This window comes from Callospermophilus lateralis, chromosome 1 (genome assembly GCF_048772815.1).
Source record: "Callospermophilus lateralis isolate mCalLat2 chromosome 1, mCalLat2.hap1, whole genome shotgun sequence".
Lineage (NCBI taxonomy): Eukaryota > Metazoa > Chordata > Mammalia > Rodentia > Sciuridae > Callospermophilus > Callospermophilus lateralis.
The window spans coordinates 43,360,946-43,375,103 of NC_135305.1; the positions used below are offsets into that span (position 1 = coordinate 43,360,946).

The window sequence follows — 14,158 nt, forward strand, 5'->3', positions numbered from 1 at the left end:
TAACTTAAAACATTCCCTCCTTTACCTTGAATGTTCCCTACCTAGTGGTTTTATTAAGAAAGACCATTTTTATAAAGTGAAGATAGGATTTTCTGGATAATTCAGCAAACATAAAAAGTACATGCTTTTTATGAAATTATGAATCAACTAATTATTCTAATTCTTTACTACATCTAAACGAGACCTCCTGGTGTCTCTCTTCCATTCCACATCCCTCTCACAAAGCCCAAATCTGTCCCTCCTCAAATCTTTCCTATTTCGCTTAGCCATCATTAAATCCATTACTCAGACACAGGACTAAGTAATGAGTCTTCTCTATCACTCCATATATAAGTCACCAGGAGGTCCTACGGGCTCTACCTTCAAGATATATTCTGCATCTGAGTACGTCTCATCACCTTGTTAGCCATGGCAGTAGTCCAAACCATATCATCTTTCTCTGACCTGTATTATCGTAAGAGCCTCATAATTGTTTTCTATGCTTTTAATCTTGTCCACTTAATTCTCTTTAAAACTGCCTAGTTGTTCCCTTTCAGGGGAACAATGTTACACTGGTTTCAGACTACTGAGAAAAGCTGAATTTATCAAATGGAACAGCAAAATCCTATGCCAGTCTAGCTTATCCAAAATTAATTGACTTTTTAATACTGTCTAAGTGAAACCAGCAATAATGTTGCATGACAATTTTGAAAGGAAAAAGAGTAATTCTAGTATTTCCTTCTTGTTAAAGTTTAATGAAGTAACAATTTAATTAATTCCACAGGAAAATTTTTAAAAATTATATTAACTGATCTATTCAAGTAACATGGTAACTATTTGTGCTACTGACACTCTTTCAATGCTAATTTTCATCTTATTAAGATTCAATGTAGGAGCTGGGTTGTGGCTCAGTGATAGAGCACTCGCCTACCATGTGCGAGGCCCTGGGTTCAATCCTCAGCACCACATAAATAAAATATTGTGTCTGACTACAAATAAAAAATAAATATTAAAAAAAAGATTCAATGTAAAGAAGTCTTACTCTTTTCAAACTACTGCAATTTGGTTCTGCTTGCTCCTTCTAACAAACAACTTTTTTTTTTAGCTTGTATTTTCATTAATTTTGACTTCTTATCAGAAATTTTCCTTTGTTTTACTTCACTTAACACTAGTAATGTTTAATATCAAAGTGACTTTCACACTCTTTTTCTTCAACCATTCTAATGATCAGGATTTAGCTATTTTTGTTGTTGTTGTTGTTGTTGTTTTTAGGGCAATATCTCAGTCTTTTAGGTAATAAATCCACTACATTCACATTTAGCATAATGACTGGTATACTTGACAAAATTCTTTTCTGTTTTTGCTGGTTTACTACTCATTACATTTTCCTCTTGAAAATCTGGTGACTCTATGCTTAACAAAAAAAAATCTATTAAACATTATATTTTTCTTTGCTCTTAATATCCTGCAACACATAGTACAACTGCACTCAAAATGTTAGCTGTGCCTCTACTCAAGATGATGACTTTACATTCCCATGTGTATGCAAAAAAAGTCTTTATTTTGCCCTTACTCTTGAAAGGCAGAATGACTAAAGATATAATTACAGATCCCAAGTTTATTTCTCAGACTATTTGTCTCCTTCCATATATAGCTTCTATATTGTAAAATACGATAGTTCTTCTGTATAAAAATTGTCTTGTTAGGTAAACTGTCTCTTTAGTAAGCAGCTTTTAGGAATTTTGCTTTATTCTTGGTATTTTGAAGTTCACTGTGTTGTGTGTTTATTGTAATTTTTAATTAAAATGTATATGCTATCTATTTGTGTATTAATTTGCCATGAGCACAATAGATCTTTTAACCCTAAAAATTTGTGTCTTCAGTTTGTGAATATTCTTGGCCATTATTGCTTCAAATACAGCATACCTTCCATTTTCTTCTTCTGGAACTCCTATTAGATACATGTTAAGAGTTTCTGCCAAGATTTTTCATTTCTTATACCTTTTCCTTTATATTTTTCATGTGTTACCCTCTGTGTTGTATTCTAGTTTCGTTAAGCTTTCCTACTTTCTGTGCATTGAGACATCCTCTATTACATGGATGTCTTACTATGTGGAAAATGCCTTATTCTATGGTAATCTTTTCTACTATATTGTCAAGTTCTTGAAGCAGGGACTGGCTCTTCCATTTTCTGTCCCTACGGCTTAACACATATTAAGTGTTTAACAAAAACCAGCTGAATTTGCTAGTGATATTAAGTAACTTTTTCTTCCTCTACCATGTTTCCTTAAAATTTTTAGTTAACAGTTTTTAAAAAGTGTTGTTTTAAAAGAAAATTTATGTGCATTATGTAAAACCAGAATTAATTTTTTTCCTGGATGATACAGTCTTTAATAAAAAGTCTTTTTGGTTATTCCAATAAAACCTCCACTAGAGGGCATTCAAAGAAAAGTAAAAACAAAACTCTCAACCTGGCAAGGGGAAAAACATTACTTGACAATGGTGTAATTTCTCTGATCTAAGGGTAAAATAGTTAATTTGTATTTATGTACATTTCAGTATTATGTACTCTTTTTTAATCTGCTTAAAACAATCATAGCTGGGAGATTAATGAAACAATTATGATAAACTATGATTGACAATGAAAGAATGCTTGGAATTAGAAATCCACTTCCAGCCATCAGTCATTTTATTAAACTAACACTGAAAAAAGCTATAAAATCTGGCAAAATACAAAATATGTCTGAAGGTTGCTATGGTTTGGATATAGTTTGGAAGTCCACTAAAGGTTTATGTGTGGAAAGTGTGGTCTCCAAAGTGGCGGTAGGAGATGGTGTGAAAACATTAATAAGTGGGGCACAGTGAGAGGTCCTTGGGTCAATTGGTGAATTCCCTTGAAAGGTATTCTGTGTGTCCCTGGTTAGCTCTCATAAAAAAATTATAATAAAAGCCCCAGCCTCACCTCACCCAGTCTCTGGTCCTGTGTGAGATATGACTCCTGCTTTCACACGTTCCCACCATTGTTTCTGCCATGAACTCCGTAAGTCCTTACCAGAAGTGAAATGATACATGTGCCATTTCCTTGAACCTCCAAAGATGTGAGCTAAATAAGCCTCTTTACTTTGTAAGGAGTCTATCTTAGGAATTTAATTATAAATACCAAAACTGACTTATACAAAGGTATAAGAGAAAAAACAAGGATGCCAGAACTTGAGAAGTTTGCAGAGCTTCACAAGATTGCCAAGGTCATAAAAAGAACAAGTAACAGGATCTCGAGCATGAATTTCTGATACCAAGATATTGCACAAACAAATAATTTTTGATTTTTTTAAAATAGGGTAACTGCCAGGCATGGTGGCACATGCCTGTAATCTTAGCAGCTCAGGAGACTGAGGCAGGAGGATCACGAGTTCAGAGCCAGCCTCATCAATGGCAAGGTACTAAGCAACTCAGTGAGACCCTGTCTCTAAATAAAATAAAAAAAGAGGGCTGGGGATGTGGCTCAGTACCCTGCCCACCCAAAAATAGGGTAACTAATTACAGTTTTTTCTTAATAATGAAAAATTATGACTCTTACTCTCATACTATAATTTTACAATTAGGAAAACAATATAAAAATGACAAATAAAGGACAAATAACTTTATTAAAGCTTATTAAGTTTATTTTTTGTATTCTCCTCAAAAACTTCTGATTATTATTACACTGTTGAGAATCAATATACTGAATCTAGATAATTTATAAATAATAAATTATGAACTCATATGCTAGTTCCCTGCCCTCAACAGATAATTCTTTAGGGAATTCATTTTAGTAGAATAATTTTTTTTTACCTTTATCCTGTTCGTTTTCTGCTTTCAAAACCACCAGCTGATTTCTAAGTATATGAACAGCCAGGTTAATGCTATGGAACACTAAGGTTGTTACTACATACATGTAAAATTGCTAACAAAGATAAAATCAGTTCCAACACATAAGGAAAATACAGGTAAATAAAAAGATTAGGGGATTGATAGGCAATTTATAAAAATATATATAAAAAGTTAGTAATATAAGGAAAGATGTTGTAGTGAACTGAAAATTAGAAAATAAAAACTACAAAAATGCTCAGGATGGGGATGTAGCTCATTAGTCCCTCTCCAAAACAAACAAACAAACAAAAAAAAACTTATACCATCACAGACTCATTTTTATCCATCAGACTGATAAAACTACAAAGTTTAACAGGTTGACAAGCATGCAAAAAATGGATGCTCTCTCATATAGTTCACAGTGTAAAGTGGAAAAACTTTTTAGACAACTATTTGGATGTCGTTTGCAAAATTTTGAATGTACAAAATTTTTCGGCATTTTAATTTCTAAAAGTCTTTTGCAGAATTAATATGTATCAAGAATATCATCATCATCTTTGTTATGGCAAATATTTTAAGGCTTACTCTGTGACTGGGTACTGTTTTAAATACCAAACACCTTTATGAAGTGAGTGACATTTTTATGTCTGTATTATAAAAAATAAACTGACCAAATAAATAACTAACTCAAATTGGAGTGCTAGTAAATAATAAAGCAGGGATTCAAACCTTGGCAATCAACTCATGAGACATTACTCAAACTACCATACAACACAAGAATGTAAATACTACTAAGTACTAACAAAGACCCCAAACACATTTCTGAGTGAAAAGAGCTATGTGTGTATGTAATTTAAAATAATAATAAAAGAGAATGAAAACTCTGGCCAAACTGATTAAAGCAGATATCTCTGAGATAAAAGTTCAAGAAATTTGTTTAGTTAAGGAAAGCTCAGACTTTACCACATGAACTACATATTATTTTAATATTGTATGACAAAATGTATTGACTATTTATACATTTAAGTAGGACAAGAATAAAATCACAAAATAAATGACATTTTCCAGTAATATTTTCTAAACAAGTTATTTTAAAAAACTGTTTCCAAAAGAATGTTTCTGCCTGTATTTTGAAAAGACATATCAAATATTTACCTACAATTAGAAAACAAGTTAGTATTAACATACTTTATATTCAAAGATATAAAAAGTTGTGCTCTATATGTGTAATAAGAATTGTAATGCATTCTATTATATATTTAAAAAATAAAATCAATTTTAAAAAATTAAAAGAACAAAAAATTTAAAAAAAGAAAGAAAACAAGTTAGTATTGAAAGCCAAACTGTAAATCTACCAAGCTTCTTCAGTGACATTTACAATCAAATTTATATTCTAAGAAAGAAAGCAACATTTTTCCCAGGGAATCTTCTGTTGATTAAAACAGGTAATAATATTCAATAAGTTAACAACCACACAGTTATTACGTCAAAACCTTGGGCATTAGTTAATATGTGCTATCTTATCAATGGTAATAAAACATCTATTGAAATTAAAATGTCATATCATTTTACAAAACTCTTATCTCATGACTAAACAATATGAATATAACAAACTCTTAGGCTAGAAAAATTGCTTTATACATGAAAAGAAATCTCTCTTTTTTAATACAAGGTTTCAGTGAGGAAAAAGAATAAACTCTCAAAAATTCTAAAAATAAAATGTTAATCACATGCAGTTTTAAAAATATTTTTATTACTCTAACAAAAAGAAAGCCAACTTCATTCTTCAGGCTAAATTGAAGTGTTTCAAATTATGTTGTGTATTCAATAATCTAATATAGACCTTCTCAAAATTTTAACTTATAATACCATTTTTATTGCATTGTCAATATAAAAAGAAAATAAGAAATGGTAAGTCCATACAACATCATAAATGTCAAGTTCCAATTAACTTGATCAAGGCCACTTTGTTTTCAGGCCTGAATATGATTAAGCTAAATTAAATAAAAACATTACTCTGTTCAATACTTCCTTATCCAGTTTGTGGACTTTTTAAATGAAAATATTCAACTACCTACTACAATTTACAGAAAGACAATAAAAACAAACAAAATACTCAGATATAGGCAGCTTAACACAAATATGTGTTTTGTAACAATTAAAAAGTCATGCTGTTTAATTGGTTTGTGTTGAGAACTCCTAAATACAGATAGAAAAGATGGGAAACATAAGTACATTCTATTGGAAGATGCTGTTTAGATTAAATTATTGTAAATATCCTTATCAAACTTCTGCTACATTCAAAGGCACTTACATATTTGAGCACAAATTTTCTGTTCTGTACAAATAACATACCTTATACCCCTGAATTTTAAGAATTATTTAGACAATATTTAAAAGCAATTAACATGGGGCTTGGTATACAGAAAATAGTCAACAAAAGTTTGATTTAAAAACAAAAAAACCTAATGCCCTCAAAGAAAAATTCTAAAGCTAAAATAAATAAACCAGTAAATTACCATATTGGCTTGACACAGTATACTATGCTAAGTATCCTCTGTAAAAAGATCTAAGAGAAACACAAGATGTGATTTGTGTCCCAGCAAGTTTAACTTAAAAATGGATTTCAAGTTGCCAGTTCTTTAACATTAGTCCCACAGGAGGGAAAATAAAAATAATAAAAGAAAATAAGGTTAAAAGAACAAGCTAGATACCTATGTACAAATTATGGAAAGCCCATTGTGAGGTATTAAATTAATGTTATTTCCAAAGAGATTTTAAACAAAAATTTTAAAAAGAAGTTTCCATAGAAAACAAAGAATAACAGAGTTGACACACACACAAAAAATTATAAACAAACAATTCAAAAATGTCCAAAATACTGATTTTTACTTCTAGTAATAGCAAGTTAGATCAAAATTTGAACCAAAATTTTAAAGCATCTAAAAGAGCTGGATGAAAACAAATTTCAATTTCTTGAAAACTATAGAACTAAGATACCAAGGAACCAAAATCTAGATAGCAAAAAGCCAGAGAGGTGAAGGTTACATTCACAGTTGTTTTTCCCTGAGGACATCTGCCAGTTCAGATGGAAAGCTCATTTTGGTGGCCTTTATATCAGGAGAAACAAAACTGAAAGCCCTGGGCCTATAGGAGGTAGAAAGGTTGATAAACCATAAAGACAAATTAAGCTGAGACTCGAGGGTCTGTTTCTCCAGGGTTAAGGATAAATCAGTTCTTAGTGTTGTATACTCCAAAATGGTCCAGAACCTCAATCCCAAATTTAAGATTACACAAGTCCTGGATTGCTAATACCCCAAACATGTTTTAAAAATATACAAAATTCTCTCTCATAGAACCTCCTAAGCCTTATAATTAGTTCTATAAGCAGATTTTAAACCTAATGACTAGCACCTAGTCATGAATGAGGAGCATGATAAACATTACTAACAGAAACAAACAGATTTCAGAAATGGAAACGCTCAATCTAAATGATATGTTTATCACATTAAAGAAATTTGGGGGGGGAAGCAGGATGTAGTGGGGACTGAATCAAGACACATCCAAGAGCCACATCCCCAGCCCTATTTTGCATTTTATTTAGAGACTGGGTCTCTCTGACTCACTTAGCACCTCACTTTGGCTGAGAACTCGAGATCCTCCTGTCTCAACCTCTTGAGCCATTGGGATTATAGGCATGGCCACCAAGCCTGGCTACAGAAATTGTAATCTAAAGCTTGAAAATAGTATCAGGGAAAAAATGAGCTATAAAGTGACACCACAATTTTAAAAAGAAGCAAACCAGTTCTAGAAAGTAAAAAATAACTCAAATTATTGATTCAATTGGTGAGTTTAACAATAGATTAGAAGGTGTGAGTTATAGAACTGTATGCAGTATTCAAAAGGAATCTAGCTGAACAATGAAACTATAAATATTTCATATATATAAATTATATACAATTTAAAAATTGTAAACTATTACAGAATTTTTTCAGTACTACTCAGAAAAATTTCTAATTAAGTATAAAAAATTCAACAGCTTCCTCTTAATTTTTATTTTTCTATTTACCAGCTTTTAGTATAAACTGAATCAAGTGATTTGATTCAAATAACTCATTTCCACTACAAAATCTACAAATTCCTAAATTATCTTTTTGTTCCTAACACACGTAAATCCTTCCCTTTTGTTTCTTTCAATTTATCTACAAACTAAGACCCTGTCTTTTGAACTATTTCCAAGAATGAAGAATTTCATGCTACTTTTACATATCAGAGTTGGGACTTCTGTCCCTAGTTTAGAGGTTGACTTCTAAGACTGCTCTTACTTTCACTTTATTAAGAAAGACTATGGGTCTCATTTTAGTTTTAAAAAAAAGTTAGTGTTCAATGTCTTTTGCAACTAGTAAGTATATGACCATGTAGCTTTCATGAAAATTATAAGCTTTATGGCCAATTCTTTACTTGTGCTGTTTTTCTTGAAAGGTAATTTTTCTCAGCAAAAGAGTTGCTCAACAAAAGGGAATATATCAACAGAATGAAAGTAAATTAATCTAAAGATGTTTTTCTTGCTCACATCTAAATAATGGTTCCCTAAAAAACTTCTGGCACATATTACATGAAACTAAATAAAAATAATATTATTTGTCTATATAATCCCACAAATTTCACTGTACTCTAGGATTTTTTCCCTTTTATATGGAGGTATGTTATGCCTACCCCAGTATATTCATTAATACTATCTTTATAAAATCTGCAGCTTAAAAAGCACTATTTACCATGACTTATTTTCTTTTCTGGACAAGGAAGAAAACACAATTCAGTAACTGTATTGGTTCAAGCTTTGAACATTAAAGAAGACAAAGTAGCTGAAAGTTGACTTTTCAAGTTATTTCTCATATCTATTAAATACATAGCTTTCTTTCTTTAACCATGCTATAAAATTATCTATTTTAGTTGAGTACATACCAATCTAAATCTTGTGCTCTTTCAAGTTCATTAGCTTTTCTAGGGTTTTCAGCTTTAAAATTGCCTTACAGCATGATAGCTTTATGATTTTTATCATGAGATACTAATCTTGTGTCATTTTAATTCAAATGTAATCTGTTTTACCAGATATATCCTATGTATCTTAAAGATGCCGTCTAGTTCTTGAGAGGCAAAATAGTCTAAAACCTATGACATTGGCTTACTTAACTTCATATTAAGTATTTAGAAGATGGTATAAGTGAGAGGGCAAAGACCTGACTATCTATAATACATTGGGGAAAATAGTAAAAGAAATTTTAAAATCTGAGATACATCAAGCAAAAACCAATTTTCCATTGAAGCAAGTCTTATGCCACTTCAAAAGGTATAAATCAAAACCACAACAGATTTGGAAGTGTACTTTAGCTAGTGAAGTACATGTCCCAATTTCAAGGTGCAAGTTATACCTAATTAGGGATATCTTTTTAAATTTTTTTAAAAAAATATCTTTCAGTTATACATAGACACAATACCTTTATTTGTTATACCTGGACACAATACCTTTATTTGTTTGTTTATGTGGTGCTGAGAATCGAACCCAGTGCCTTATAAGAACTAGGCATGTGCTGTACTCCCAAGTCATAACCCCAGCCCTAATTAGGGATATATTAAATGACAGAATAAAAATTTCTGTGAATTGATGTGCTAAAAATATGTAGACAGAATCTTTTTCAGTTCTTTGTAATCTTTATTTGTTTAAACACTGATTATCTACTGTATAAGTCTTGGCCTTTTTCATATTAAATCAGGGTTTCTCAATTTTGTCATTTTGGGATTGGTTATTCTTTGGAGGGCTGTCCCATACACTGTAGGATATTTAGCAGCCTATCTGACCTCACCCACTGAATACAGTGGGTAATATCTGTCAGGTATGAAAAGCAAAAATTGCCAAATGGACATTGCCAAATGGCCCCTGGGCAGCCAAAGACCACCCTTGAAATCACTCCAATTAGATCAAAATCGTTTTCATCTGGTAATTATCTAAAGATGTACAGTATTCATTTTTATTATTACAGATGTTTCAACAGATCCAAGATTATTTTCTATGTAGCTAGACACTATTACATGTAAATTATTACCTAATTAACTGGTGAAGTCTTAGGAATATATACACACTTTCAATATATTGTCAGTATTTGTGTAAAACTTGTTAAAACAGAGAAAGTATTTAACAGGCTTTACTTCTATACCTTGATCATCATATTCTTTTGAGTGTAACAATAGAAAACTATTGTTTGATGTCAACTGGTCCTTCTCAGTCCAGATGTCTATAATATTCCTCTAAAAGTTAAAAGTTCAATTTTTGTGATATCCTCTTCTCTTGGTACTCTTATATAATTGGAACTAGAAACTTATGACCTAATTTCATCCATCAACTATTTGGCCAAGTAAACAAACACTGTTTATGATTTTTAAAAATTCATACTATGAAGTGTTTAACAGGATGATAATGAAAAGTATCTTTAACATTTTTGAACCAACAGTAAGGCTCTTACCTACAAGCTACATTTGGATCAGCATTTCTTGAAAGTAGCAGCTCTACACACTTCAAGATCTGTTCTTCAGAGCCACGAGCAGAACATGCAGTTATCAAAATAGTCTGCTTATCTACAATGAATAACAAAACAAGGAAATAACCTTATACTTTAGGAAGTATATCCTAATACTTTAGGAAGTATATCTAATTGACTTCTTTACCTTTAAAATATTCTATGTTTATTGCACTCTAGAATTCTACAAACTCTTCCCAAATCTCATGCATAAGATTAATTCACCAAAACAAGAGATCAGGGATAAATCCCTTTCATCCCCATTTAGTATATGCACAATGCACGTCTTAACTTCCTTCCTCTATTCAATTTCCTCAAGAGAATAGCAAGTGATGAGGCACATGACTGTGCCACACTGCCTGAATATGAACAATTTTTGGTTGATTAAAATTTGCCTTCCTCAACTTATGCTGGAAAACGAGCTGTACTCTCTGGTTTCACTTCTCACCCATTTGACAGTTCTTGAAATCTAGCTTATAACCTTCCTATTGAAACTGATACAACTGCCACATTTAATCTTTGTCTTCTTGATCTGTCTGAACTCACCCTGTTCCCTAAAACTGTTCTTCCCTTGGCTCCTATGGCATCAATGGGAAAGAGGATAGATTTAAAAAGAAAAAAAAAAAAAAAAGAAAAACCACTTCTCAATTAAGAACTCAGTAATTCAAAAAAGGTCACCATAGCTATGGTTTATATTAGACATAGCATATGACACAGCATACAACATAGTATATGACAATTTGTATAACAAAAGGATATTCAAAGGTAGTATCATCTGTCCTAGCTCTGCCACTAATAAACTGTGGGTCCAGTCATGTCTTAATATCTCATTAGATCTAATTTATAAGTAAATTGAAATTAATACCTACAATCTTTATGTGTACATTCTGAGAAAAATAGAAAGTATTTTATAACTGTATGTATTCCTCTGATTACAAGGAACAGAAGCAGAAAAAGAAGTTTTTGAGCAGAAAATTTTCTATGCTTTTAAAAATCCCAAGCTTAAGTATAGCTTTGAGTGGTATTTTTAACAACAAAATAAAAAACCTAATTAATCATGAAAATAAGAAAGATTTTTGTAAAATAAAGAAGAAACAATAGCTATAGTTTTACAAGTATCTAATGTACATACAAAAAAACTAATGTGAAAATCAATTCTAAAATAATTATGAAGTAAATTCAACGGCCTATTATAAACAAGTTAAGCCAAGTACAGTGGCAAATGTGTGTAATCCCAATGACTTGGAGGCTGAGGCAAGAGAATCTCAAGTTTGAGGCAAGCCTTGGCAAGTTGGTGAGACTTTGTCTCAAAATAAAAAACATAAAGGACTGGGATGTAACTCAGTGGTAGAGCACCCTGACTTTTATCACCAGGACTGCAAAACAAAACAACAACAAAAAAAGTGATTTATTAAGTAAATATAACAAACTGGATTTGCATATATACTTTTTAAAATTTTTATTTATTTATTTATTTATTGGGGGGGAGGGGGCTGCTAAGGATTGAAGTCAGGGTCATTCAACCATGGAACTATATCCCCAGCCCTATTCTGTATTTTATTTAGAGACAGGGTTTTACTGAGTTGCTTAGCACCACACTGTTGCTGAGGCTGGCTTTGAACTCTCAATCCTCCTGTCTCAGCCTCCCAAGACCCTAGGATTACAGTCATGCACCACAGTGCCCAGTTGCATATATACTTTTGTTCTTTAAGAGTATTCAGAGAACTACCAAGTGGGAATTATTTACTAAGAAAAACAGAAATAAATATATTTAATAAACTAATTTTGAAACAACTTCAAGTGATATAATTCAAAGTTGAGTTTACAATTTCATAAACTAATTTTCAGGTACTTTTCCAAAAAATTAGCAGTCTTTTGATTTTTTCAATGTATTTTTTATTTAAAAATAGCCAAACCTTCTACTTCAGAAATTAGATGTACATACCTATATGTAATTAAAAAAATACATATCTGGAATCTATCTTCTTGGAAAGATTTTTTCAAAATGGATAGGTTTCTCATTTGACTTTGCATATTATTTAACCAATTCAACTAACAGAAAGATTTTTTTCCCAAACTGCTTTAATTTATTCCCCCTTGCCTAACTGCTGCTTGGAATTCAAAGATTCATGGTAGACATAACCAGTTAAATTATCTCAAACATCTTACCCTTATCAAAGCTTGCGTTAGCACCTCTGTCCAAAAGGACCCGAACCATGTCTACATTGGCAACACTAGCAGCATACATCAAAGGAGTCCATCCATATCGAAAGCTGGAATCTACACTAATGCCTGTCAACACAAAAACAAGGTTTTTGTCTCACCATAAAAAAACAAAACAATAGCAAGAAGACCCTCACTGTAGTGTGTGTAACATATATATGCATGGAGACATACACCATATAGTTTATTCTAGAAGAAGATTTCTTGGTAATAATGGTCCTAGAAAAATAGTAATATTGTGACTAATAAATTTGTTAACTTTATTTTCACTATAACGCTATATTCTAAGAGACCTGACCTGACCAATGTTTTATAAAATATAAATATAAAATAGTTTATAGTATAATAGGTCTTTTCTATGCCACTTTTTTATCTCTAGGGGAGTTGGGGAAGGTTTCAGGGAGGGAATATGTCTTTTAGATTAGAATATTATACTCGGGCAATATCCAAGATTGTGAATACCACAAATTTCCCTAAGACATCCTAAATTCCCCTTCAACACAAAATTTACCCATAGGTAATCAGATAAAAAATGAAGTTAAAAAGATAGGTTACATTATGAACTCTCTTTTAGGAAATACAAACTATACTTTGTGAACAAGGGATTAACATCATTATATCGGTATTATACAGATATATTATATATTGGTATTATAAAGATATATCACTGTTGAGAATGGCAGGATGCAGGGAGACCAACTTACAGACATCAAACTAAGTGCAGGAGAGAGAGAGAGAGCAGGATGGGGTAGGGAGTTGTATAACTAAAGGATATTCAAAAGTAGTATTATCAGAATTTAACATTACTTTGAGAAGGTGAAAAAAAGAACAAATTGAAAATTAATATCAGGTTCTACCTTAGAAAAATGAATAATAAGCAATGAGCTAGAATTCTCCATTACATTTAGGTAAAACTTTTTTTATAAGGTCGTAGAGACTGATTGGCAATCTCTCTCTTGAACCTAGTAGTATTTGCTAGTCTCAAGAAGGAAAACAACATTTTTATTTCAAAAAGGAATACCTATAGGTGGAAATACCACTGAATATGGACTTGGCTTTAACATTGTATAATTTACAGATTTTATAGTCTGTGGCTATAAATTATTCCACTTGCAAAATGAAGGGACTATCACCAAGAAAATACAAACTTGGGGCAGGGATCACTGTTTTTTCTGTTGAAACATCAACTCACTGAAAGACTATGAATCTCCAATTCCCAACTGTCTCACTTTAATTGGTATAAGGTAAATGAAAAACACTGGGAGAAAATAATACTTAACCATCTTAGTACCTACATAAAATGCTATCCCAACTGGTCACCTCTAACAAATTTTCTTCTTTAAACTACTACAACTGAAAGCATATGATGAGTTCAGAAAAAAAAAACAAAACATTGTTTTCTCATTCTTTTCTTATTTATAGTACTGCTGGAATTGTGATAGTAAATGTAGAAAAAGGAAGACATGAAACAAAAATAAATAATGCATTTTGGTATAAAAATCTTTATCAATCATCACCTCTAATATTTAAAT

At 31.5% G+C, this 14,158-nt stretch overlaps 1 protein-coding gene across 1 annotated transcript in view; it reads right to left on the minus strand.

Annotated features, from left to right (window-relative positions):
- Positions 1 to 14,158, minus strand: part of Asz1 (ankyrin repeat, SAM and basic leucine zipper domain containing 1) — a 39,211-nt gene that overhangs the window by 22,479 nt on the left and 2,574 nt on the right. The window contains exons 3-4 of the mRNA XM_076861716.2: positions 12,573 to 12,695; positions 10,350 to 10,461 (exon numbers count right to left, since the gene is read on the minus strand). Coding sequence (XP_076717831.1) covers positions 10,350 to 10,461; positions 12,573 to 12,695 — 235 coding nt within the window. The remainder of the gene's footprint in view (positions 1 to 10,349; positions 10,462 to 12,572; positions 12,696 to 14,158) is intronic.